General features: G+C 39.6%; 1 protein-coding gene across 22 annotated transcripts in view; it reads left to right on the plus strand.

Moving 5' to 3' along the window:
- The first annotated feature begins 10,564 nt into the window (after positions 1-10,564).
- DOCK3 (dedicator of cytokinesis 3) overlaps positions 10,565-27,642 on the plus strand; it is a 220,321-nt gene continuing 203,243 nt past the window's right edge. For all 22 annotated transcript variants that reach the window (XM_074603250.1, XM_074603258.1, XM_074603251.1 and 19 more), the window contains exon 1: positions 10,565-10,884. In XM_074603250.1, coding sequence (XP_074459351.1) covers positions 10,848-10,884 — 37 coding nt within the window. In that variant the 5' untranslated portion in view covers positions 10,565-10,847. The remainder of the gene's footprint in view (positions 10,885-27,642) is intronic.

Consider the following 27,642-nt stretch of genomic DNA (forward strand, 5'->3'; position numbering starts at 1 on the left):
AGTAAATAGTTACCATAGTTACTCAAAGATTCTTCTAAAATCAAGATTGAGCCCAATGTTTGTTTACCATTCTACCTAATTTAAATTGAATCATCTTATGTATATTCACTCCAAGGTTATTTGATCAACTTTTTTGTAATGTCCTTGTTGAAAATCAAAATCACATTCACAATAGTATCCCTTCATGGGAATTTGCTAAACATTTGGAAGAGAAATCTGTCAGCTTGCACACTAACGAGTATATGAAAGCTTTCACTAACAGGAACATTTATTTTTCCCATCTCTGTCTGGAAAGTTAGTTCCTATATTGATCAATTTCGAGAAGCAATAAAATTTAAAAGTTTTCTAATCAAATCCAGTCCTAGAATGCTCTTGAAGATCTTAAGTGAACTCATTTGTTTGCTTATCATTCCCCAAAATGATTTGGGCTCAGACAAATTCTGTTTTGTCCATGCTACTTACGTTTCTTTAACTTACCATCTCCTTGTTTCATAACACTAGTGTATCTGTATTTCTGCACTTTATTTCTGTAATTTATTTTTATCGCTTTTCATTATCATTATCCTTAGATGTTTTCATTGGATTTTTTCAAATGATGCATTAGACATATGGGTTAATTATTCGTTATTCAGACAGCAATCTCACACACAATAGTAAAATATTTCACTTACATCATATTGCTCTATATTCCTCTTCATTATTTTCTTTTATTAGTTATATTTTTTATATTTTATTCTTTAGGGATAAGCTGTATTTCATAATTCCAACTATAAAATGTTATATTTGTGTAATAAATTCCAGTCCTTGCCTCTTTATATGCACTAGTAGTAATTTTTTAAAAATTATTTCTTCAGTGGCTTGGGCACCCAAAACTGTGTCTGTTTCTTCCCTCAAAGTTACGTGAGTTGATCTAATAAAAGATACTTACACTTCTTTCATTATTTATGATAGAATGAGCAATTTGCAAACTGCAACAGTTAATATGAATTCCAAACTAACCGGTAAGGAAGAGTAAATTTATTTTAGAGGGTTAACAACAGATTTTTACCATGTTGCAATAGAATTAGTATTAGTGGAAGATTACCTGCCCTCTAGAAATCCTGCCGTTAGCTCCTCCAGACAGTGGCTTGAAATCTTAAATCTCTGCTGAATGCATCCTGTCTAGAGGGTGACAAGGACCAGCTGTCACGGTTCAACTCAAGCTAACACAGTCAAGCATTTTGAGAACAACACAATATTTTGAACTGCAGTAGGGAATAAGAGATGTATCAGACACCAAAAGAAAAGATTTCATATTAATAGGAAAATGTAATAATTGCATCAAAATTTGCACTCTTCTAATTCTAAGCAGTAGAACATTTGTAGCAGTGTATACTCAGTCTAAGTTTTCTATTACCAATAGGGAGAAAAAAGGAATTATTAAAGATTATCTGAATTTTATCTTCATGATCCTAACAGGTCCAATTAGTCGAGCAATCTGTTTGTGGTATATATTTGCACTTTGCTTGACAGGCATGTTATATTTTTATGTTGCTTACTGGGTTTAGTATTACTAAACAAATCTGTAAGTTTGTTTATCCTGTGTAGGAAGGTTGCAGCAGCCATAGCCAAACCAAAACCTGATGGTAATCCACCTGGTGGTGGATAGTTTATAAATGATAACTGAAAAATAAATCTTCTAACTGAATCTATCCTTTACTGTGTGTCATGCCTTGTAGGGAAAAGTATACCTGTAAAAAATAGCTTTTGCAAACTCTTCTCCAGGTCTTCCCTTCCCTTTGAAGGCATGAATGGGTTTATTAAAGTCTTCAAATTGCACTTCTGTGGCAGAAACTCTACCTGGGTCATAGCTGGTTTCTGAGTGATCATTTTAAGCTCCTTTCCTCATTATTTTTCCAGAATGTGAGATTTTGTGCCTGTCATTGACCCCTTTGTAACACGGGTATACTTTCAGTGGCCTGCCTTCGGATGGAATGTTTCTGAGAGCTTTTGTGGAGAACTCTGCACTTCTGCTTCTGACAGACAGTTCTGTTGATTAATGTTGCTATATATTTAGTATGTTAACAACAACATAAAGAATTAAAATTTTATTGCATAGCTTTACAGGAGATAAAGAACATAATTTTTGCTTTTACATAGCACCTGCACAATCTTAGATGGCAATTTTTCTCCATGTGGAAGACAGCCTGCTTCATCGAGGCTTTTCTCCTGTTGACTGATTCAATCACCTGATTCAGTCACTTCACGATACAAGGACATTTCTTGCTGCTTTTCAGGAAAGTGCCTCTCATACAGACTGAGCTGTTTGCGTGTCTGTAACAGCTAGGCAGCATCTTGAGGAGCTCTAGGCTAAGTCTTTACTGCCTGAGTTTACCCAAGGGTTGTTCAGTGAGCTCGGGGCAGGGGAGGGCGGGGAATGACTTGAGTCCATATCCTTTGTGCTTGGTGAAAAACTATCAGAAATGTACTTATTCTATTGCTTAGGTGTCAAGAACACCATTAAGGAAAATTGAATATTCAACACCCCTGAGGAGACGTGGATGTCATCTAACTCTATTTCTCTGCTTCTAAGTAGAAGATAGCTGGATATATAAAGAACTCTTTGCCAGTTTGACTGTACTACGTTATGGCAGGAGATTGTGTAATTATTGATTACTTCCTTGTGGTGATAGCTGATGAGGTGTTCATGCTTTTGTTATTTAGATGAATCAGCTGCTGGTCACTTAGCGCTAATTCACTTTCAGAGCTGGATAGAAGTATTTGGATGGATTTACAGTAACTTCATCCTTTTTACTCAGAGACATGCCAGTCTGTGTAATTGTTATACTTGAATAATTTTTCTGCTGTGTCAGGAAACAAAATACTCTACTTTCTTTTATTCTGCTCAGGAAGATCTTGATTTCATTACATAGGTCAAAGCTCCTAAATTAAATTTCTGTCAATGTTTTTCCAATTAACCTAAGTGACATGGGAGTATCTTTGGCTGTAGCTGTGATTTAAGCATGCATGAGACAGTTTCAAAAGTTTGCTCTATAGAAGACTGTAGTGGTTTTGTCATGCCGGGAACACAAGTAGAAGATATCTCTTTCTCTTAAACAAAACAATACTGTAATGTCTTTCATAGGGATTATATTTCAAATTCATTTTGGAATCTGAAGCTCATATGAAGACTTAACTATCATCTACTTGTTAAGTGGAGAATCTCACTCCGGACACATGACACTAGCAGTTAGAAACTTGATTTGGCCATTCATTGAACTAATCACATCTCAGTTGTTCCAATCTTAACAAAATCAAATTTTTTAAGGTCTCTAATATTTATATACTATCAAAATACATTATTTATTTTTAATATACATTTATACAATACTGAATTTATCTAGATAAAAATAATAAAATAATTTTATAGTTCAACATATAGGATGTTTATCTTTTTAAGTATAAATATGTAATTAATATGGACAGCACAGTAGTAGGAAGTGTTAAACTGTGTTTCTTGGGTGTTGAGCACCTTGCCATGACTATATATTCCCATAATCATTCTTCTCAGTAGTTGGACTGGAATAGTATGCCCACAGCCAAACTGTGTGCACTAGCATTCCTGGAAGAAAAAAATGGGATTAATGTAGATAGGTCCAGCATGACTTCAAATTATCCATCTCAGTTTTTCCACTTGTTTATGTCAGTGCTAGTTTTATTTCAAGATAGAAACATATTCTCTGTACAGGTGGAAAGGTAATGGCTAGACATAAAGCAGGCTGCTGGTCTGTGGGTTCACGGGTTGACCAACGTGGCCAGCTAGCTCTCTTTTCATAAAAATGCCGAGGTATGGAAACAGTAGGGTTTCATGTCCTTTGCCAGAGGCTGGCTTGAAGTGGCGTGTGACAGAGGAAGACGTTGAACTCTTGAATACAGCAGGTCACCGTATGGCCCCAGGAGCGGTGACACAAGGGGCAGCCGGAGGTCAGTGCCGTTGTTTCCTCGGCGCCTGCCGGCGGCAGCACCATGGACAGCGCCCTGACGGTGCCCGCCCCGCCCCGCCGCGGGAGGAGGGACCCGCCGGGCGCCGGGGGCTCAGCCGGGGCGGCGCGGCCCTCCTCGCCCCTTGCAGGCCTGACAGCAGGGGCGATGTCTTCGTACATACTGCACCAAACGGTCTAACGAGAGATCCTGCTAAAAATAGCGACCGTGGGATATTTAATTTGATAGCAAGGCTGCTGTGACTGACACCTGGAGCAGAGAGGCTGTGTGGTAAGTGAAAGCACACTAATAAGAAGGTATTCCTGCTTTGACCTTTCAGCCGGTTCAAAATGAAATAAATCTGCTCACTTTTTCTTTTTACAGATCAACACAAAGTATGTAAATAAGGATATAGAACTCAGCCACTATTCCCTGGAGGGGTCTTAGGTGGTTCTCTGCGAACCAACATTCAATTGTCCCTGAAACGAAGCAATAACATTAGAGAGAGCACTTAAAAAATAAAAAACAAAAAAACAAACCAATAACAAAGCAACAAAACTCTGCATTCACTTGAAGAGATTTGGCTAGGGATTGATTACTTGATAGCTAAAATCAGTAAAGGCAGCCTCTGGAATGGCAACCCTGTTGCATTTACATGAATGATGAAACCAGTTCTCTGATGTTTTATCTCAATAGTATAAGTTCCTTAGCATCAAAGAGATCTCTTTCAAGGCAATAAATAAATATAGGACAAGAAATACGTAAGGTCAGAAATTAAAAAAGACCAAAAAATACATGCTCACAAGAAGAGTTCACGAGTGTTTCTGAACTCTCATTTCAAAAAATAAGACAGGAGCTAATTATTACTTTGGTGGGATTTTTTATATCCTGAACATTAAAAGAAATTAATAGGAAAAGGTATCAATTTGTCACAACAGTGCTAATTAACATTCTGTGATTTCTCACTCTTTTAATAGGTAATTTGCTGTAGTGAGAACATTAGGGATAAGCGAGAATGAGGCTGCAAAAGTATTTTCCTTAGATTTCTTAATTATTTATGAAACATGAAGATTAAAATGAATCTTTTCCTTTCTTACTAATTGAAGAACAAAATACTCTGTTTCTTTAGTATCAGGAAAACATTTGTTCAGCATAATCTGTGAATCTATTTTAAATAAAGGTCCAGCTGACTAAATAATTACCACCTGCACCATGAATTTTTGGTAATTGTACTTGAAGTATGCTATTGGTATTAAAACATTAATCAGTCTATTCTTTACTTTTGTGCTAAAAAAAAAATAAAATATTATTGTCCTGACTTAATCGAGATGCCTTCTAGGCAAGCAACTTATAAACTTACAAACTGTGATATGTTGGCGTAACAACATTGGTCCATGCTTGTCCTTAAGCAAGTTTTGGTCTTTTCCATTTTTACAGTTTGTTTTCAAGCAATATTACAAATAGAATAAAAGTAAATTTTAACATTATATTTGTAACTGCAAATTGTGTTACTTGTTCAGAGTCAGTGTTTTTGGTTTTCTTTTTTTTAGGTGAGACAACTACAAATGTCTACTGTTCTGGAGGCATTTGAAAGGACATCTTTCTCTGCCCTCGATGACTTTAGGTTACCTTTGCTCTGAAAAAGATAACACCAAAAATATGTACTAGAGGGATGTACTGGAATATTTTATGCAGTAAAAATGCATATGCACTTTTATCCAGAACTGGGGATGTACTGGAATATTTTATGCTGACTTTCCATTTTGCACAAAGGAAAAATTTTGGTACTAAAGGAATGGAACAATAGACCTATTGGAATAGACGTGTTCCTAGGATTGATTATCAGAAAGTTATGTTTGCTACATGTGGCATGATAAAGTTAGATGTGTATCAGTTGCTTTCAATTGGGAGCTTCAGGCACTCAGTAAGGAATAGAGGGTGGAGCGACTACTTAACTGCGAGCGGGAAATGCTGCCAGGTGTATAGGAGTCTGCCTTCCTTTTCTGCCACAGAAGAAATGCTGAGGGTTGGGATCAGACTTGCTTATAAGGAGCTCATTCTGAATTAAAAATTAAAAAATACTCTTATGATAACGGCCTTAACAATCCTCCCCCAGTCCTGAGCACTAATCAGAAATCATCCTGATGAAAGAATAATGAAGTGAATGTAGTTGTGGGGCACAAACACTGCAATGCCTTAGAGGGAAAAACTGCTGTCATTTGCTGTATTTAGATTCCTAATGTGGTGGTTTGGTCCCTTCTTCATAAGGAAAAAATCCATGAGATGGCCTTGTGAAATAGGACAAAGAATATAATTTGGATCTGTACATCAAAAGCTGAGACCTCCTGCTTAAAAGTTTCAGAAGATTACTTCATCAAAGGAAGAATAGCTTGGTTCTTGAGTCATGTGAATCCCGATCTTGAGGCACAAAGGAGAAACACTGTGCTTCAAAAGGACCTGCGAGGTTGTGGGAGATGCTGATAGAGTGTATTTGCTTTGGATCCTTTTGTTTCTCCCTACAAGGTGAGGAATTTATAATCTAATGGGAAAGTCAAGTTGTTTAATGGCTTAAACCATCTTATCAACAGGGAGAGAATATGAACTTTAAAGAAACAAACATGCAAAGTTGGAACCTCATGTGTAGAAAAGGAGGTAACTTAATCAAGTAAATTGACTGTCAGAGGGAGTTAAAATTAATTCCTGATTTTTTTTTTTCTGATAGCAGGGGTTCTGCACCATGTTTCTAAAACAGAGGTTTGAAGTTGTAATGGAAGTAGAAGTACCAGTATCTATAGCCCTGAGAATGGGGAGAAAGGGTAAAGTATGGGGATGCTCTTACCTGTACGAGAGGGCAAGAGGGTGATATGTTCCATGATACCGTAAGGCTGAGAAAACTGAGAAAAATTTGCTTGCAGGGAGGTGGAAGAGTCTCTCTGCTTTCTGCACTCTGACCTTCCATTGTCCCTTGCAGAGCATTTGAAAGGATTGTGCAGTTCCCTTGATCTATTTAAGAGAAAGAAACTGTGTCGAATCTCTCCATTCCCTAGCCAGCTGTCTTTCACATCACATCTATATTATGGGAAGACAGTATGATATAAGATGAACTGTCTAATGTATTTTAATTAATACTGTGTTAAACATTAATGCATATTCTGTTTGGATAAGGACAATTGTGTTTGCAGTAACTTAACCATAAGCAACTCACATTACTTCTGACTTAACAGCTCCTGTACACAGTGGACGTTAAGTAACTTTTAACGGTGTTATTCAAAGTGATTAGTGCTTCCCTCTGACTTGTCTTGTTCAATTAAATAAGGTCTTGAAGTGTGTGTATTTGCCATTATTTCTACATGGTGCAACACCACCGAAGTTTAGTGACAAAGACCCAGAACGGCAGCTCGGAAGGCTTCTGCAAGGGGAAGCATTAGTGTTTGGGACCCATGATGTCCACCAATGGCTCCGATATTTGTAGCAAATTTTAAAATTTAGTTCTATCGCTGAAGTTAAATTTTAAAACTTCTTAACAAAACCGTAAAACCATTTAAGTAATCTAATGAAGTAGGTGTTGGATTCCGATTTCATGGTGGTGGTTTTAAAATGTGCAATCTTTATGATAAGGAAAAATAAAAACAACTCCAGAAAAAAAACCAAGCCTTGGGTGCATAACCTTCAGAATGTCTTGTTTATGCTCTTACTGTGCTTTTCCCATGCTTTAAAGAGTAAAATGAAGATTGAGGTTGGCGGGAGTGAGCTCTGTCAAAAGTGAAAAAAGACAGAATAAACAGTTGTTTTTCAGCCCTGTGCAATAGTTGCTGTTTTCTTTGGTCTGTCTCTTGTCCACGGGTGATCCTGAATTCCTACTTGCTGCCTGGGGGATTGGCGCCTCTGCCTCCTTTACAGGGTGAGATGTTTGTTCTATGCTACGCTTAAGCTATTTACTGAAGCGATCAGTAGTTATGTAGAGGTGACAGGAGACTCATTAAACTGGTGAATGGATATATCAGAGGAACAGGTGTAAATATATTTGGTAACTTTAAGTTTTTCAAACTTGCATTCCACTGACTCTACAGTAAAATACACAGATTTATTTTTTTTATTTTTTTTTTCTGAAGCAGGTCATATGCCCCTCTACTGACTCTCTCTGTTCGAAAATAGGTATCACCAGCAACAGTGCAGAAAAGTGTTGGGGATAAAGATGTAATAAGATCCACTATATTTCAAATAAAAGTAATCTATCATCAATATAACTGTACCCGGTAATGTTATCATTTATATGTCGATGATCAGAAAACAAAAATGGCACAGTTCCCTTTTAAACAAAATGTTTCTTGTATACCCTTAGTGCCTTGCAGGTCCCATTCTGTCAACTATTTCGGCGTCCTCCCCAGAGTTCATCTAACCTTGCAAGGTTCTCACCTTGTCTTCCCAAGTTCACTTTCATTCCATATTTACTTTAAGGGGAAGAACAAACTCAGACATGATTGTATTTTGAAAAAAAAATCCTGCCATGGTTTTTCTTAAGCAGGAAAAGCATCTGTTTCACTACCGGTCAGCTTGGCAGCCAGAAGAATCTGTGAAGTGCCCAGGCTGTGGAATGAAGAGGCTGGAAGAATTAACCAGTTCATGTCACTACAGAGGTTTTCTGCTCCCGAAGTACTAGTAAGAGATGAAGAGGTATTTATTATTGACATATATGTATTTAAAAAAAAAACAAAACAATTTCTCAAACCCAGCAGCAGCCTATCTCCAACAGATGCAACTCAATGACTTTGTCAGGTTTTTGTCCCTTCATAAAGCTATTTCTGCATGCTGTGGGAGTGCCTCAGGGAGGAAAGTAATGAAGCTATTGTAAATATATATGCCGAAATGTGAATATGAATTAAGGTGTGATTGAATAAGTTGTTTTTTCTAAATCAACAATGTACAGACATGCTTACTTATTGGCCACTCTCTGCGCTCTACACAGGAAAGCAAAACCCAACAGCCCAAAACCAAACAAAAAAGCAACAGAAAGCTGTCCCTGTTCAGGGTTGAAACATAAGTTGCGTATGTTAAAAAAAAATAAATAATGAAGGTTTCCACAGCAACCTAAGTTCTGTAGTGCAAATTGATGACTTTTGTTCTGTTTTATTATATAATGATAGAACAGATATTCTATAAAAAGTGTTGGGTATATCTGAAGTTATATTATTTAAAAGTTTAGTGTAATCCTAAAACTTTACATCCAGTAACAAAGGTTTCTGAAAATGCTGTATACAAAGTGTTGTTTTCTGCCAACAGCTTTGGGAAGGCTCTGACAGGAGAAAAGTCGCCAGTCTGGCAGAATATTTGCAGTGATCAAAATTTCAGTTACAGGAAAAGTTTTTAATTACATGTTTCAGCTTTTAATTTGCTGTGAGGAATTCAAATTTGGGTTTTTATGGGAAGAGTAGAAATGAAAGATGAACTCAACGATGAAATCTAAGAACTATGTCAAATTTTGGATAACTGTTCATTGTGCAACGCGTACAAGTTTTGCCAGCTCCTTAGAAGCTTTGGAAATTAATTTAAAAAAATAATTAAATCACAGTATTAGACAGATTTTGATCTCAGTAAGGGCTAGTGGTGTCACCAGAGTGCTGACAGCATCTCCCGATACTACTCAAACGCCAACCTTAAATGCTCTACACGTGGTAAAATCCATTATTTCTCCATTTTTATTAGAACCTAGTAAGTCATTAAACAGTTTAAGTATGCTTAAATTTCCACTGTTGGAAATAATTTGAAAAGGTTTCCATAAGAGCAGCAGCCGAGCTGCAAACCTTAATGTCCCATTTGGGGACCATCACCTCAGCGTGTGCAGGAGGATATCCACCCCTGAGGGTTATACAAAGGCACCAAATGAGGTGGGTGGTTTTTTACTTTTTTTTTCCCCTTCACCTCGACTGAATTTGGATTTTTCGAGTTTTTAAAGCATGCTCCTGTCCCGCTCCCATGTCCTAGGGGTTCCCAGGGGTGCGGTACAGAGCCGCCAGTGTCCCCCGCTGCCGGCTGGGTTTTTTGGGGGGTGTGTATCCTCCCTGCGCATCCCCCACCCACCCTCCTTGGCACGGATTCGCTTTCTCTGTTTTCTTGAGGGGATTTTAGCTTTATTTTCCTTTTTTTTAAAAAAAAAAAAAAATAGATGCCTGACCGACCGGAGGGTAAAGTTCAGGTGGATGCTCGGAGGGGGTTTCGGGGCCGGAGGAGCCACCGGGGCCGCCAGCTTGTACCGGTCGCCCCGTTGTACCGGGGCTGGGGGGTGTTTGGCCCTACCCTGCTGTTTACACACCGGCCACGCGCCGCCTCCCCCGCGCCTCGCGCCCGCGCGCGCCTCGTGCGGCCGCGCGGGGCGGGTGTGTGAGGGGGGAGGCGGCGCGAGCCGCGCATGCGCGCCGGGCCCCGCCGGGAGAGGAGGAGCGGGGGGGGCGCGGCAGCCCGAGCCCTTCGGCGACGGCGGCGACAGCAGCGGCGGTGGCGGCGAGGAGGAGGAGGAGAAGAAGGCGGCTGGAGGCCGCCGCGTCGTCAGGGCGAGGAGCCCGCTGGGCCGGCGGGGCCGCGCTAGGAGAGGCGCTGGGCCGGCGACGAGCGCCCGCCGGGCGCTGAGGGGAGCGGCGGCTGTTGCTGCCCGGGCGGGCGGGGGGCAACCTCCCCCCGCCCCCCTGTCAGCGGCGCAGGGACCCACAGCGGCAGCCCCGGCCGGAGCGTGAGGCGGGGGCTGCCGGCGCGGCGGTCGCGGAGCAGCCGCCCCCGCTAAGGGGGAAGGAGGCGTGGGGGGGGAAGGAGAAGAAGCCGCCCCCGCTCCATGAGCAGCGCCCGCCCGCCTCCCTCTGCCCAGGCGATTCGCGGCCGGCTGCCGCCGCAGCAGCATGTGGAGTCCGACCGAGGAGGAGAAATACGGCGTGGGTAGGTGCTGCCACATCCCCTCCCCCGTCCCCTCTGTGCCCCCACCTCGCGACTCTCCGCAGCGGCCGGACCCCTGGGGCTGCTTCCCCCGCCCCGCCTCCGCTCCGTGCCTGTCGGCGGGGGCGGTGATGGTCGCCTCCGCGGGCCCCCGGCGGTGCCCGGCAGGTAGAGAGCCGGGGCGGGGGGGGTGGTAAGCAGGGCTGTCATGTCCCCCCCGCTCCCCCCGTGGGGCTGTGGGAGCCTGCTGGCGCGGGAGAGCGGGCTCCGGCTGTGCCCGCATCACCCACCGAACGTGGCTGCCTGTGTTTTCATTTTGGGTTATTTCCCCGAGTTTTTCCGCGGAGAAGCAACGGGGAAAAAAAAAAGAAGTAGACTTTTGGGGCTCGCGCTCAGGTCCCGATTGCACAAATAATCAGAAAACGAGTCGCTGAGCCCTTAATCTACTTAAGTGCGCGATTCCTTTTTCCTCCCCGTTTTAATCTGGGGTTTGTGGCGATCTTGTTTATGTGGAGTTTAGAGGGAAAGGGAACGGCGGCGGTGGGATGTCATTAGGGGGCGTCGGTGATGCACCTGCGGCGGGGCGGGGGGCGGCGGCGGCCTGCGGGGGAGCGGGGCGCGGGGCCGGGGATTCAGGGACCGTAGGGGCTTCTCCTGGCTGTAATCTTGGGCTACGGCGGCCGTGGTGCATTGCGCTCGTTAAAAACGCGTTTCGGTAAATGCCTGGTCTTGTTATTTTTCGTTGTTTATGGTGAATCAGGCGTCGCTGTCGTCTTGAATCTTGTTTGCTCTGGGAGGTCGTCGTTGGCGGCTTCATTTTTTTTCTGTTTTAGTGTATAGTCATTGCTGATAAGAGTATAAATGTTACACCTAATGAAAGGAAGACAGACTTTAACTTCACTTTTATTTATTTTGTTTTTTTAATTATTATTTTTAAAAAACTGTTGACACACACGATAAGAAAAGTAGATAGTCTGCCCTGATTACTTACCTAAATGCTTCATTAAATTTATAGTTATCAATTGTTCATATTGACTTTTAAGTTCCACAGTGTGTGGTGGTGATCAATTTCTAGAAATATTTAAAAAAATATAAACAACATGTGCTACAGAGTTCTGTTAACCTGTACTGTTAAAGTGGGGTTTTGACAGTGGACTTGCGGGCAATTGAAAACCTTAATGCCACTAATATTTACAATACATTTTGAGCATGTCGTCAACAACAGCAAAATGTATTGGTACTTTGTTAATTTTTAATCTTCTGCAATATATATTTTGCTTAGTATGTTCCACATATTTTCATAATGAATAGAAGAAATAAGGGTTCGGTTTTGTTTTTTAAAAAAAAAAAACCAAATACAGTGTGTCAGATGAGAACCTATAAGCGTAGGGCAATATATGCAAGTGGCATAAAATAATGTGAGAAAGTAATTACGATACTGTTGTTATTTTGTTAATCACTGGGAATACATAAAGTTGACAAGCTTTGTTACATCTCGGTTGGATGTTCAGAGAATACCAACTATCTCAGCTTGCTCATACCTCAGCCATTGGTGAAAGACCACCCCTGTTGTCCTAGTACAGAACTTGCTGCTATGATTGTAATAGATGCTTCAGGAAAAAAATATTAATTTTTCAATGAATGTTGGTTTTCCTCTGTTTTGTTTACGTAGTCATTTTTCTTTGCTGTGTTTGTTTGTGTTTGGCTCATGTTTTCAAATAAGAAAATACGTATGCTACCTTAATGGAAAAGTAGGTGAACTAATTTTTTTTTTTTTTTTTTTTTATGCAGACGTATGGGAGGGAAAAATAGGAAATCTCCATTCAGGTTGTAAACAAGTCTAGAAGAGGCATCCGTAAGAGAGAGTAGTGAATGAAAACAAGTGTTATTTCAATGAATATTCTATAGTCTGAAGAATATTCCTATGATGTTGATTTTTCTTTTTTCTTGGTGATTTCTTGTTGTTTTTTCTTGATTTTTCTACGCAGATGTGGGAAGGTCCCAAATAATGGCTAAGTCTTAAGAATTTTGGTGATCTCTAGGCAAGTTTTTTTAGTCTTGGATAGCTTTAATTACTTTTCCTGTAATTGAAATTGGTTGATAATACTCCAGAGAGGGAGAATAGGTGAAAAATGCTGCTTATGTCTAGAGTTTAGTTACTGTAAGTAGGGAGAGGAGTACTAGTTTTTCAAATGTAGATCTGTCATTGCTTGCTAAAGTGGTCATTTTTGTGCATTTTGGAGAAACTAGAATATAGAAAGTGTAGACCTAAGGTTTTACTGTTAGGAGAAAAAAAAAAGGGGGAAAAATAAAGATGATTTTTTTTCGTTGTTTTTTCTGATGTAAGTTATCCCAATTTCACAAATAAAATGTGGAAAAAAATTTTTTTCTTGGCACGAGTAGATGATATGAGGTTATGCCTTGGGCTTTAGTAGTTTGCTTTTATTTTGAACACTGTCTGTCAAAACCCCCCCTGCGTATTTTCTCTGTGCTCTTGTTAAAAAAAAGGTTTTGGTGTGCCTTTGGATTAAGGTGGTAGACTTTATGTCCCTGTTGATGTAAGTTGTGTGGGAAAAAAATCCGTTATTTCTGCAACTGGAATGCCACACAGAGCATTCTGGTGAAATAGAAATGTATGGCTGGGCACCCAGGCTTTGTACATACCTGCTCAAGTGTTTTAAGGAAAGTGAAAGTACCATATAAAGTAGTTAATTCTGATGTCGTTCTCTTGGTTGAAAGTAAATTGTGATTTGTGTCATCTTCTTATCTAGGTGGTTGGCTCAGAGATGATAATTTATAGAAACTGTTCCTTCAGAAAGACACCACGTTCCTTCTCTCAGTGCGTTGGATATAGAAGGGCTTTGTATTCTGCATTGGCTTTCAAAGAGTTTAAGGAAAAGACATTTCTTATGTGTTTGCTGGTGCCCCTTTAGAGCTACCCAGACTCTTGGCTGAAAGAGAACACGTTAAATTTACTGTTGTGAATGCCACTAGCTTTTTGGCAGTTTGGAAGTTCTCTTTGCCTGTGTAGCTGCAATTAAAAGAAGTCTTCAGTGCTTACAGTTGCAGAACTCTGTTGTATTGCCCAATTCTCATACAAGTCATTGTGTACTTCTGCAACAGAGATTAAAAGATTGCTCAGGATATTTCTAAACAAGTAATTAAATTAAACGCTCTTCTAACAACACTGAAGTTCTTCCTTGATTGTACTTCTCAGCTGCTATAGCTGCTACTTGGTAGATGTGAATAATTCCCTCATTTTCTGTTTAGAAATGTTTATGTTCAGCGGCTCTAATCCCAACTACACTTTTAAAACTTTAGACTTGCTGTTGAAAGGCAAACGGTTCTTCCACAGATGCTTACGATGACCAGTTATGAAAATAATTAGTGAGGTATCTAAACTGATTATTGAAGATAACTAGCTCTCTAGCCCTCTAGTGTTTTAATATTTTTAAAGCGGTCTGTGTCTCTAAGAAAATATTTATTAAAGTGATCTGATTAGTTACATTAGTCTTCTAAAGCACGTATTAAATAGTAATGAATTAAAAGAAAAAGCAAAGCAGATAGAACTCCTTAGTAAATAACAGTTAATTAAAATTTGGCAAATGTGAGAGAGCTGATTATGTATTTCATTAGGCTGTCAGTTTCTCCTGCTTTATTTTTGTTCAAGGAGCATGTTTAGATGGTTCTGAAAGTTGTTTGGTTTTTTTTTTTGTTAATGTAGTTAATCCTGTACTTTGTATGGCTGACCATATTAAATATGCATGTATTAAGTCATAGAGAAGAAGGAAAACCTGCCTGCATAAACAGCACCTGTTCTGAGTTTATTCAAAGAATTAGTGTTAAAATCTGTTAATTGTTTTATTTAAAATAAATATTTTATCTTTATTTTCACCACTTAGTAACAATGAAAAGTAACTTCATAAGCACAAATAGGTATAACTAATATTTCCCTTGTTCCTGCTAAAAAAGGATGGAACATCATAATGTCCTAGTTACAGTTCTGTACTGTAGCTTCTGCTTTTTGATCAGTATCTTGATTTTTGCTTTTGGTTTGGTTTTTTTTTGTTTGGGTTTTTTTTTTTTTTGGTTTGGTGTTTTTCCCCCCCCCCGTTGCTATACCTTGGGTAGCACGTTTCCCAGTTCCTATTTGTGTTTGGAAAAACAGGACTGCAAAAGTTACAGAAAGTCTGCCTTTCCTCACCAAGTCTCTTGGCATACTAGTCTATTCTTACCTGTTTACGCAGAAGGCAGCTGCTAAACAAAGAAGTGCTCAGAGTTGATTGTTATTGCGATTTCTCTGTACCACTGAAGCGGTTTGTTACATGTTTAATGTGAAAAGTTCCCAAGAGATAGAAAGAAGTCCTTCCTCCAAATCAGGAAAAAGTCCGTCTTTGATAATCTGGGAAGCAATATCGATCATTGCAACTGGGTTCTGCGTTATGGGACGTATATTAAATTTCATCTTCTCTTTTGTACCCTATTGCCAGAAGCTGTAATTGTTTGGCAGCAGGAGGGAGAGGAGGTGACTAAGGATGTTCTTCAGTGATCTGTTGTGGGAGCTGGTGGTAATATCTGGGGACTATCTCTTTAGTCAGGAAAACTATATCATCTGTGGATTGGAGTAATTTTTAGTTCCATTCAATATTTTGCCCCTAAAGGCCTATTTTTACCCTTAGGACTTAAGAATGAACAAAGGAATTTGTCAGTCAGGGCTCATAAAGGAAATGTATATGCGTTATTTGACTGAATGGGAAATGAATCACACCATGAAATGTCTCTGTAAAAGAGCAACTCCCAAGATGCACCCAGTTGGAGACCTTCAGTGTAGACAGGAAAGTCTAGTGAGGTGTCATTTAATGTAGTGAGCAATTTTAGTTTCAGTCTAATGTAAATCTGTATTTCTGCTGTTTCTGAGATAAGTTGGAGATAAAGTACATTGTTTTGTGGGAAGAGATGAATCTGTTTTGGCTCATCCTAGAAAAGACTAGCCAAAAGATACTATGGTTACTCTTGTGAATACCTGGTCTGCAGAACTGGGTGAGAATTAATCTGTAAGATACTACTAGTTCAAGATCATCTACATACTAGTTGTCTACAAATAGACTTCCAGTAGCAATTAGCTAAAACTTTCTAAATACAGGAGGAATGAAGTTGAGAAACAGTTTTTCAAATTGCTAACAAAGGCAAGGAGTCAGATGCATATGTTTAGCAGTTTATTAGGTGGTTTGTATGGGCATGTAGGCATGATCTTAGAGTAAGAAGTGATAGTATTGCAATAGTTAAGTTTTGATGCTTTGATGGGTTTGAGACCAATTTTCTCCATTTATTCATGGTTATGCCATATTATATATTCAGCTAAGACCTTCAGGACTTCATCTGCTTGCCAATAGGGCAGGGGCAAACATGGTTCCTCTCTGACTTTATCCATAGTGCAGAATGGATTTAATATTTTAGACTGATTTCCTATGGGTGGAAATCTTTAAGTGTTCAGGCTTTCTTTCCTCACCTAAGAATACCTCTAATCCAGTAATGAGCGACATTTTATGATGAGAGTTGGCAGTCTCAGGCATACATTTCCTACAGATTTAATGAAAATTGGTGGCTGGGTGGGGAAGAAAGAACTCATTAGTGTTCTGTGCAGGTAAGCAGCTAGTGCCTTACTGAAAAGAATGGATAATAAGTTTCTATCAGGACTCTTCCTAATACAACTTTTTTGTTTGATTGCTGAAGAGTGTAAAGGGGAGGAATGTTAATGTGAGCATGGGAGTGAACTTGAGCGTGCTTTGTGGACAGGACTGCTCAGGAACAGGACTGGGGATGACGAAAGGTTGAAAGTTCAATGGTACTGCATTTGATTTGTCATCGGACTGTTGATGAAACAGAGGGAATGGGAACGTGAATATCCATTGGTAGGAAACTAGGCTTTTTATGTTTATTCAAGGAACAAGTTATTTTGCTTTCTTTTTTTAATGCAGCAGGTATCAATTACAATTAAAAACAGGGTATATGACACCATGCCTTGAATGCTTCTATTTCTTGGAAAATTTAGGTAATTTTTTGGTGTTTCTTTTTTGTATGCTTTGGGTTTGAATTCATTGTCAAGCCTGTAGGACAGGAAGGGAGGTTCTTCAGAGTGAAATTAATGAGGAAATTTAAAATCGTTTCTCTTTTGAACAATTTAAGGTATAGGAAGTTGGTGTGTGAGTATGTGGTGATGGTGCAGGTCAGAATTTGCAGTTGGAGGAAGAGTAAGAGAGCAAAGCTGATAGTTTTATTAATCCTTCTGAAGGTAGCTTTCTTAGTTTACAGTCAATGGCATAGCTCAGCTGGACTTGAGTCTCACTGTCTGGCAAAGCCTTTCTTTTCAGCAATTCTATACTTAAAAAGTCAGAGTCCAATATAAATGTCAGGGAAACATGTAAGAACTTGTGATCTAGAAAATTCTCTACCGCATATTTGGTGGCATTTTAAAAACCCGCAAAAAGGGGATAGTTGGGGATGAGAAAGAGTTCTTTGTCTTCATATGCACAATGACATGTAGATACACAAGCTTTTCTGATTAATATGTTAAATAATTATTTGCAACATAGTTCTTATATGGGAGAGCTGTAAATGCCTGATGACTTCCAATAACTAGTGTTATTGGTGGCCGTACACATTTCGTAGATAGATTCTTTTGAGAAATGGGAGTTCTTTTTAGATGTGGATATGAAAACACTGACCAAAGAATGGAAAGTCTTTGGAAGATTATTCAGCTGTCAAAGAGCCCGATGCAACTTTTTTTCTTACTTCAGAGAAATTTTTGTTAGTTTGCATAGTGAATTAAGTTTATTATGTTCTTTTCTCAGCAGTGATATTCACTGAGGAAGAGGCTAAAGGAACCATACAGATCTGGGTTCAAAACCAGTTGCAATTGACAGCAGTCGTTCCACTGTTTTAGTTATGAGTCAGCCTTAATATCACTACATGTTACTTTTTTTCTTTGTTCTGTTTCAAAATCTCTATGCTCACTGAACCTCAAGGCAAAGAGATGAAGTATCTCACTCACGTGACTTATGTTAAAATTAAACCTCCATTCAGATTTTTGCGTGTCAAAATGAGCTTTATGATCTCTTCTGAGATCCAGAAAGCATCTCTTAAGTTTTTTTAGCTGTAATTCCTTCCTCTTAGACATATTTTAGTGTTTGTTTAAACAATGAGTCTTTAATCAAAAGTTACTGAAGCCATAAGGAAGACTGGTAACTGTGGGTATGACCAGACTAAGTGCTTTCCAGTATAGCTGTGAGGTGATTACTTGTTGCAAGGATGATACTGCCTCTTGTCCCACTTCAGCATTTGACTACGTTTTCTTTTCTTGAGTCTTTTGGATATTAAGCCTTAAGAAAAGCTCATGACAAGTGGTGCCGGCTAACTCTTGGTGATTAAAAGCAGGTCATTCTGCTTTCAGAGATCAGCTGATACCAGTTACTCTCTGAAAGAAAAATAAAGATTTGTCTAGATGTTACAGTGTAGGGAAGCTTATGCACTAAATACTTTTAATGTTGGCAGTAGATAGTTCATGGAGTGGTGAATTATTTCCTTTGTTTTGAATGTAGGTCTGTGAGCTACCCTGCAAGCTGGAGTTCAGTTTGCATTGGCAGGTGGCTTACTGTTCTAGAAATCTCTTGTTTCTGTGTATTTGAACAGCAGGGGACTCTCTCTTCCCTCTAAATGTTTTTATGTATGAGATGTTTATGCCAACTGTTAATTTAGTATACCTGCCCTTTCAGTCTTCTGATCTTGATAAATGAAGCCTTGCATACATGTCAGAGAAACCCAGAAGTAGCGTTAAACAGAAGCCAATTGAAAGCTACCTACAACTCTTTACAGGCCTGTTTGGTTGCGTGCGGTCTTTTGTCTTGCTGGGGAGTGTGGTCTACCCAAACAAGTAGTAAAGGCAGCAGAAAACCTTTCATAGGATAATATTGCAGTCAGTGTTAAGTAGTCCCTGTAGGGAGTGATACGTATGTTTCCAGTAAGTGGGTTTGGATCTGGGAGGGTAGGAGGAGATGTTTCTATTTCACCCATCTCTTTCCTTGTAGAGAAAAATGCCTATGGAAGGGCCTGTGTAAAGTTGACCACTTCACCTAGCCATGTGTTCTCATTTATGTAAGTTTAGGTATGTATGGCTATATTATATACATGGACATAGAGTGTAGATGCAAGTGAGAAAGTGTCAGCCACTGTGGGGTAAATAATCCAAAAAAGTATGAATTACAGTAAAAGAAGGTTATTGAAAACTGTGGTTTGAACTTTGATGTGTTTTTTTCTCTCCCTCTGAGTGCTCATGAGCTGAATGATTGGCAACTCAATTTTTGATAAACCAAAGGGGCAACAGTCTCGTTTCACTGCATTTAGTGAAGCAGGATCAATGGTTTGAGATAATTTTGCCCTGACATCTGCTATTCCGTACTGTTCAAAATGGAGCTGCATGATACCTGTGCAGCTGGCCTTGCATGAAGGGAGTGACTAGGTGAATCATCTACATGTCTGTTTCTGATTAAAGGTTATATTGACCGGCTGTCCCTCTTGGCAATGACTTCTTAGTATGGGAAGAGCTGGCCCGGGGCACAGAGAGACCAGCTCTGTGAGCTGATGTGCTTGGGCCTGCTGTCTGCTGACCAGGCAGCTCTGCATCCACTTGGAACAGCTTGTGCTGCTGCTGTCAGTTGTACTCCCTCATTGCCCCGTCATGCACAGCGTAATTTGCAGCTGTGCATTCTGCCCGCCTGCTCTTCTCTTTCAGCCTTTCTGAGTACATTGATCTGATCGGAATTATGAGCATAGTTGCTCTGCTGTGGGTTGGTTTTTTTCTGTTTTCTCATAAGTATTGGTTATCTCTATGGTCCAAGGTTTTTACCAAGCATTGCTCTTGCAGAAACAGCTTCTCTCTTGTCTCTGGGGAAGTGGCGGTAGAAAATAGGCTTTTCTCTCTCATTTTCTTCATCACAGCAAGGCCCTAAACTGCAACTTCTCATCTCACTGCTTTTTCAGTTCTGGAGTGAGTACACCTCAAGTTGCTGGCAAAACTCAGTATTCTTCTTTTAATAATGAAAAAAAAAAAGTTAATTATTTCAACCTGAGTGGAGTATGCTATAAGAGAAAAAAAGGATTTTCCCATGTTTCGGATAATGTTGATGGCATTACATAATGTATGTTTACTTAAGTCAAGATTAGCAGAGGTAAAACATTCATTAGACTCATTAAAAAAAAGTCTTCAATTATGTCGGGCAAATGTTTCATTTTTTTGGTATTTTAGTAGCAAATAGTTTATGAAAAGGTCAAAGTTCTTATGTGGGGGTTGAAAGGTTTCGTAGCAGTCTCGTAAGCTATCTTCAGGTATCCACAAAATATTCTTGTGTGGCAGATAGTGTAGGGGAAAATACAGAGTTTTCAACTAAGATCCAGGAGCTGGTATACTGATAAATACAGTTTTATAGGTCTGCTCTATTCTTCCCTTCCTCTTCCCCATAGGAAATGCGCAAACTGACTGCAAATACCAAGGTAACTTTAGCATGTTATGAACTTATTTAGCAGTTGGATAGGAGGACTAAAAGTCTTACGATCAGTGTAAAACGGAATAGGATGTACAACGCTATGCGATGATACCTCTGTTTTTGCATGTGTGAACATTAAATCGGTGGTGCTGTCTTGTAGCTAGCCACATGCCAGGCTGTGTTCCTGTATAACCAGGATGGTGGTGGAAGTGATCATATCCTCCTTCAGGGGATCGCTCTTGGGGCACCGTATCTCACAGTATGGGGGGTGAGGGTAGGAGATGCTTAGGAGGCTGCCGCACAAGATGAGAGAGGAGAGTCTGCAAGGTCTAGGCTGGTACAATCTGTAGAAAAGGAGGATAAGAAGGGATCTAGTACATGATTATCTGCATTTTAGGGTGTTACGGAGAAGAGAGAGCCAGATGCTTTTCAGAGTTGCACAGAGAAGGAGCAGTGGTGGCAAGTTACAGCAAGGGACATTGATTTCCACAGTGCATATGGTAGAGCACTGGAGCAGGTTGCCTGCAGAGGTGATGCAATCTTCATTCTCCAGGGTATTAAAAACTTGACTGGTTTCTTCTTTTCTTTCCTAGTGTTCAACGGTAAAGCGTAGCCATTTCTGGCTCACACTTGCAATCTGTGGAACGCAGCAGTGCAGAATGGCTCCATGCTCCTTTGTGCAGTGCGTGCTGTGGTCAGTGTTTTTCTCCTCTTTGCAGGATAAGTATTGGAAAGAGGGAGAAGTGTTTCAGAAACTGAAACAGTCTTTGTCTCTGCTTAAAGAGGAGAAAAAGAAACTGCTGCATTTACTTCCTGCATAGAGAGCATGATGTATGGGTGAGGGACTTTGTACTGCCAGGGTGGAAGTTGAATGAACTGATAGCTGAGGGAATAGATTTACAGGGAGGGGTTGACTAACTACGATAGATGCCTGCAATGCTAGAAGCTCAAAATCGGTTCCTTAATGTAGCTAAAGTAGCGGACAGCACTGTGGGCTTTTGGTCTGTTTCTTAGTTCTACCTCATGTCACCAGGATGTGCAAAACTGTTTTAAACAGCTCATGATTTTTGAGCCCAATCTCTATTTTTATCTTGGAGGGTAGGGGAAGGATGCTAGCAATAATTCACTTTGCTAGTGAATGATCACCTTTCTTCTCAGGCATCTGTTTCTTTTTTTACATGAATATTTTCATAGTGATGGTATGACTCAGTAGAAAGAGGCGGTGTTGCTAGGCAGCAGTTTGAGCACTTTGCAGATGCCATGTGATGGCAGTAAGCTGCCTTGTAATAATCCATTGGTGGCAGTATTCCTGGCTGAGGTTCTGTATTGCACAAAGAAAGAAGCATCTCTGACAGGAGCAGATGCTGCCTAGCAACTGCCAGTGCTCCCGGACCAGCCTGAAATACCTTCACTTAATTGCAGTGTAATTTTGGTAATACACAAAACCTTACGTGTAACAGATTGCTTTCAATTCCGAAGCATCATCTTCTTCCTCAAGGTTTTGCATAAAAGTTCATAAAAACCATTAATAAGGTCAAAAAATTCTTTAGCCTTCTTGTAAATCATGTCTTTTGTTTTAATCCCTACTCTTCGATTGTAATGTTTGGATGCCTTTTAATCAGCTTTTGATAATCTTTTTTTGTGTGTGTGTGTATTACATTAGTGCCTGGCAGTTCCTGTCGGATTAGAGCCCTGTTCTGTGTCATGTGTACCAGCATACTCTGCAAGAAATGCCCCTTGCTGCAAAAACCCTGTGTCGTTTTATTTGGGTAGTGGGTTTTTTTAGGCTGTTACTGGATATTTCTTCTCCTTTGTACCTAAATTCTTTATGTTGTCCATCTTGCTTAAGCAGTGGAATGTTTTGGAAGTACTCGACCTCATTTTTGTTCCCTGTTTTCTTTGTAAACATACTTGCTAAATGTGGCCTGAACTTGCAAATAGATTTACATGTCTCAAATTCGTTTCTGGCAAATAATTGAAACCCTCACCCACAATTAATCATTTAAATACTTAGAACGTATACTGTGAAGGTGAAAACATTCTTCTAGGTATTTGTAAATAAAATGAGAATGTTTTCATTTAAATTTCCTTGTGGTTCTGCTCCCTTCTCAAATATCATCAGACTTTAACCGTGCAACGTATGAGGCTCACATGTTTAATCAAGCAGTTCCACAAAAATTTAATCGTATTGGCCTTTAATTTTGTTATGAAAATGTGAAGGTTTTTTTCCCTCAAACTATTTTTTTATCTTTTAAATCATTAAACCCACATTTGCTGAAAAAAGGTTTGTAGCTTTGAGAGGCTCAGAGTGGAAGGTACAAGGTGGTTTGGGAAGTATTAATTCTTTGCTGCCTGTAGGTGTGATTGTGCAACACCATTGCCTCACAAAAAGGTAAAGCCAAATCTTGTGCCTTTTAGCTGTCTTTTCTTCTGCGTGGTATCTTGTATTAATGCTGGGTTGTTTTTTTTTCTTGCGCAGTCATATTGCTGTGGCTTAGAGTCTGCTGTGTGTAAATACAAAGAATTAACATCTGTCACCCTTTTTGAAAAACAAATTATTCATAAAAGGTAGTTTGGAACTTTCTAAAATGATAAATACTGTGGAGTGGAAGAATAGAAATGTATTGTTCACTCTTTTTATTTTCATAGAGCTCCCATAGGGCATTGGTGATGCAGGATCCGAACAACTGAAAAATGCTTTCTATCTGATCCATAAGTGAAGTGTGGAGTTCTGGGGTGATCTGAATGTTAAAAATTGATGTGGTTCAAAAACATGTAGGTGGCTCCATAGAAGAAAAAGTATAGAAAGCACTATTAAATACCTATATCAAATTAATACTAATAAAAATTTACTCTTTAGGAAGTCCCAGTCCACAGATGGCTCAAGTTGGGGAAAGCTACATTCTTGCCCTACTCTAATATCTTTCCTTCACCTTCTTGTTTTAGCCTCTGTTAGGGAAAAGGTATTTGATTTGGAGCCATTATTGGTTTTGCCTACTACAGTGACTGTTAAGTTACATGGAGCCTTTATTATCATTTAGGTATTACAGGGAAGAAAACAAAGTTCATCTTATTCAGCTGCTAAAACTAGCCTATACTGTTAGATACACTATACACTTTTAATAGATGGATTTATATGAAAAATCATTTTAAGGAAAGACACATCTTCCTCATAACATTAATTTATCGGTCTGAAGTAATTGCATTATTTTCTTAAAGGCTAATCAGTATCAGTCATTATTAGGCTCAGAGATTGACTCATATTCCATGTTAACTAGTAAGAGTGGTAACTGGTAGCAGTTTATAAGGATTGTGAGATTTAAGAGTTTGTTATATGTGTTTACCAAAGTAAACATGAACACATTCTTAGCTGATAGAGTGTGATAGAGGTTTGAGTTTAAAATATAGTTATGTGTTATAAAGCATAAATTACACCATCAGAAAACTTAAAAACTTTGACATTTGTAGCACAGAACACAATTGAGTGTCTGCTCAGTGTGATTATAAATTGGTAGGGTATGGGGCTAAGTAATTTGGGTATAGAGCAACACAACTGCAGGTCTGCTTCTATGCTTTATCCTTGCCATCCCTTGTGAAATTAGTTTGGTCAAAGATATTCTTAGGGCACGATTAGTGCATAACCTGAATAACTGCATGTTGAGTGTAGTACAGAGCATTAAAAAAATTAAACGGCGTACTTTAACCTGAAACATTTGTCTATGTTCTGTTGGTGTTATCTAAAGATGTCACAAGTTACCAGAATTTTAGTAAGACAGATAATACTAATAATGAGTTGAGAACTGGAAAAAACTGTCACAAAGGCCAGGGAGATTTGTTTTTTGAAGCCACAAATAAACAGAGATATGTTGAAAGTTTGCAAAATTATGATTGTTACAGTGGAAGGAATTCAGAAACTTTGTTTCTTTTGTCACATTATGCAACTAAAAAAGACCCAGTGAAACTGGAAAAAAAAACCAAAAAAACCAGGCATGTTAACAGTTGATAATATGAGATGTCATGGGTTTTTGTGGGTTTTTCCCCCCAGGTTAACCCACAGAATACATTAAATCTTGGCCTCACCAACACCTTGTGATAAAGAAAAACAAAAATGTGTTTATCATGTTGGATATGTTCTAGCAGCAATTATTTCTATTGTGGAGAGAAAACATGAGAAATAATAATTTTAAAAAGCCCAACGTTACGATTAGATAAAATTTAGATTTGGAGAAGGAAAAGGGGACAATGTAAACATGGAAGCCTCTTGAACTGATTTTGTTTCTCAGCCCTCATTTAAATGAATACTTTCAATTTTCGTTGGTACATCTTGGAAGGTGGAGAGGAACAGGGCAGGAAAAGGTCTCTGTTCCTTTATGAAAATATACAAATTACTTCTTATGGGCTGAACTGATAGTTTATAGTGTAAATAGAACATTATGAAATATCAAAATACTTCTGTAGGCTTTACTACAATGTGTAGAAATAAGTTGAAAAAATTAGAAATTACATGCAGAAGGCATATACCTATGCCAGTTCCCTGTGCTGCAAAATATTTTTAGATATATGCTAAGAAAAAATGATGTTTCAGGGGAATCGGCAGCTAGATGCTGCAGTATCTTTATGTGGATACTGGGCTGGACAGTACTCTGGCATGTTCTTGTTTTGGCTTTCCCCACTGTTTGTGTAAAAAATGTGACGCACTTCTGTTACTGTTTATCATGTAGTTGACATAATCCATTTGAGAAGAAAAATGATCTGTGGAAGCATTGTGACCCAGGTGAGATGGGGGGGGCGGGGGAAGTCGGGATGTAGGAAATTGAAGTAGAAGGAATTAAAAAAGGAAGATATATTTTAAATTATACCACAGCATAAATGAAAACAGCTGTGTTATTTAGGTAGGTGGCAGAAAGTAATAATGACACACATGAAATCTAATTTAACATTTCTCTACTGTGAATTGTATTCTCTCTTTTTGCCCTAATAGTGTTCAGATGAGGTCACAAATCAATAGAGAGCAAGGGCCAACAGAAGCTCAGGCTGTGAGCGTGAGAGGGATTGTAACAGCCCAGCCACAAGCCCATCTCACTCCGCGTCCTGCCCTCGTCAGTGGCCGATAGCAGGTGTTCACAGTGCAGTAGCACAGCAAGAGAAGCATATGTGATGCTTTCCCAAGACTTAAGTGCTTCCTGGGTTAGGCACTTGCTGCGCCTGAGGTGGTACACATGCATTAACTTATCCTCTTTGCTTCTGAACTTGAGTGATTTATTTATTATTTTTTTATTACCCTGTTACAGTTTGAGAAAACCCATAACAATTTGTTGTTGTTTAGACAATTATTCTGTCACCCGATGACCCTTCCCCACCCGGAAAGGGGAATTGGGGAAAGCAAGGAAACACAAGGGTTGAAATATAAATAGATTTAATATGATAAGACTAAATAATTAACAATAATATTAAAGAACCAGTATTAATTCTGATACTAATATAAGATATACAAGAATTATACTCAGCCAATTATATCAGCAGGAAGCTGTGCGCTCCCAGCAGGGGACAGCAAATGTCGGACACTGCGAGCGCGGAGGCTTCAGGAGGAAGGGAAGGCCTCAGGGGTCCGGCACCGGGGCAAGGAGTTTCTCTGGGCTGCTGGCATCAAGGGAGAGAGAAACTACGCAGCAAACTTTCTAATTTATACAGAATGTGACATTCATGGCATGAAATAATCCTGTTGGCCAGGCTGAGTCAGATGCCCAGGCCTCGCCCCTCCTCATCCCTGCATCTGGCAAGGCTTGAAAACACTGAGACCTTGAATCCCACATAGCCTAGCTGGCTATAAAGTAAATATTTTCACAAATTCAAACACTAGAGTCTTCCAAAAGTGGAGTTTTCCCCAGCATTAGAAGAGAAATTAGTCCTGTGTCGCTCAACCCAGGACACACCCTCAGCATCTTGTGAGGAGTTTCACAGTTTATGCACTGTGTGGAAAAGTACTTCATTAAATAAAGTCCTGAGCTCTTCTCTGCTGTTTCATTTGACACTGCTCTGCTTTTTTGTACTGTAAGGGATAATGAGCAGTTGTTACCTGTTCACCTTCTCCATACAATTTATCAATTATACTCTCTCCACCTCTTTCAGCAGTCAGTCTTACTGGTAGAAGAGTCTTATCTTGGTTCATAATTAATCTAATAAAAGCTCTTATGCAGACCTTGGTGTCTCTTATCTCACTTCTTTCTACCTTTACTTAGGCTGCTCTGTCTTTTTCGACAAAGGATACATTTTTGACAAAGGGGAAGGGGGAAAACTGGCACATGGGGGTTCATTGTGAATTTTATACAGTCCTGTAGGTAATGGTGTCTTCCTTTTTTCCCCCAAAGATAGTATTCTGCTGTGATGTGGTGGTGATGAGGAGGGGGGTGCTGCTTGACAGTGTCTGAGCATAGAGTTTACAACAAGAACTCCGGTGTCTTGCTCGGTGTGGTAATAGCAAGGGGAGAGACGATCATTTTGTATGTGAGATTAGGATTGTTCATCCCTCGTGAAACACCATGTAGATGAACTAAATGGTATATATCCGCCAGTTCTACTTGTGGTACTTAGGTCCATCTGCAACTGCTTATTACCCTGAATAACTTGAGTGGCTTCACAAACCTTGTCACTTTTCCAAATGATTGGCTTTTCTGGATCATTTAGACATAATTTGAACAGAAAAGGCTCCAACAGAGAACCCGTTAGAGCTTGCTGCTCAACCTGTCTTCACTAAGAAACTGGCTACTTATTCTTCTATTTTGTATCTCTTAGCTGGTTATTTATCTGTGCAAATGCATTCCCACTTTATCACAGCCAAGCTCAGTTTCTGCAAGAGCTTTTGACAGGGGCTGTTTTAGAACAGCTTTTGTAAAACCTACTGGATTGTATCAAGGGGATCTTCTTTGTCCATATAGCAAGCAGCTCCTTTAGATATCTGAGGACTCAGTAAGCTACACAGATGAATTGACTCTTTCTTAAGATGTCATGTTTATCTGTGTACCCTTATTCCTTTGAAGCAGTTTCTGTTACTGCTGGTGACTTACAATGCAGCTGCTTATACTGTATCAGGGCATGTCCATAGGCAAGGACAATGCTTCTGAACCTGTCCTCTCCTGCCTGGATCTTTGACTTTCCAAACTTATTCCAATTCCATTTGTTCTTATATTTTATACCCCCTAATTCCTTCATGCAGTCTGCTACA

Source organism: Larus michahellis, chromosome 10, assembly GCF_964199755.1.
Source record: "Larus michahellis chromosome 10, bLarMic1.1, whole genome shotgun sequence".
NCBI classification, from domain to species: domain Eukaryota; kingdom Metazoa; phylum Chordata; class Aves; order Charadriiformes; family Laridae; genus Larus; species Larus michahellis.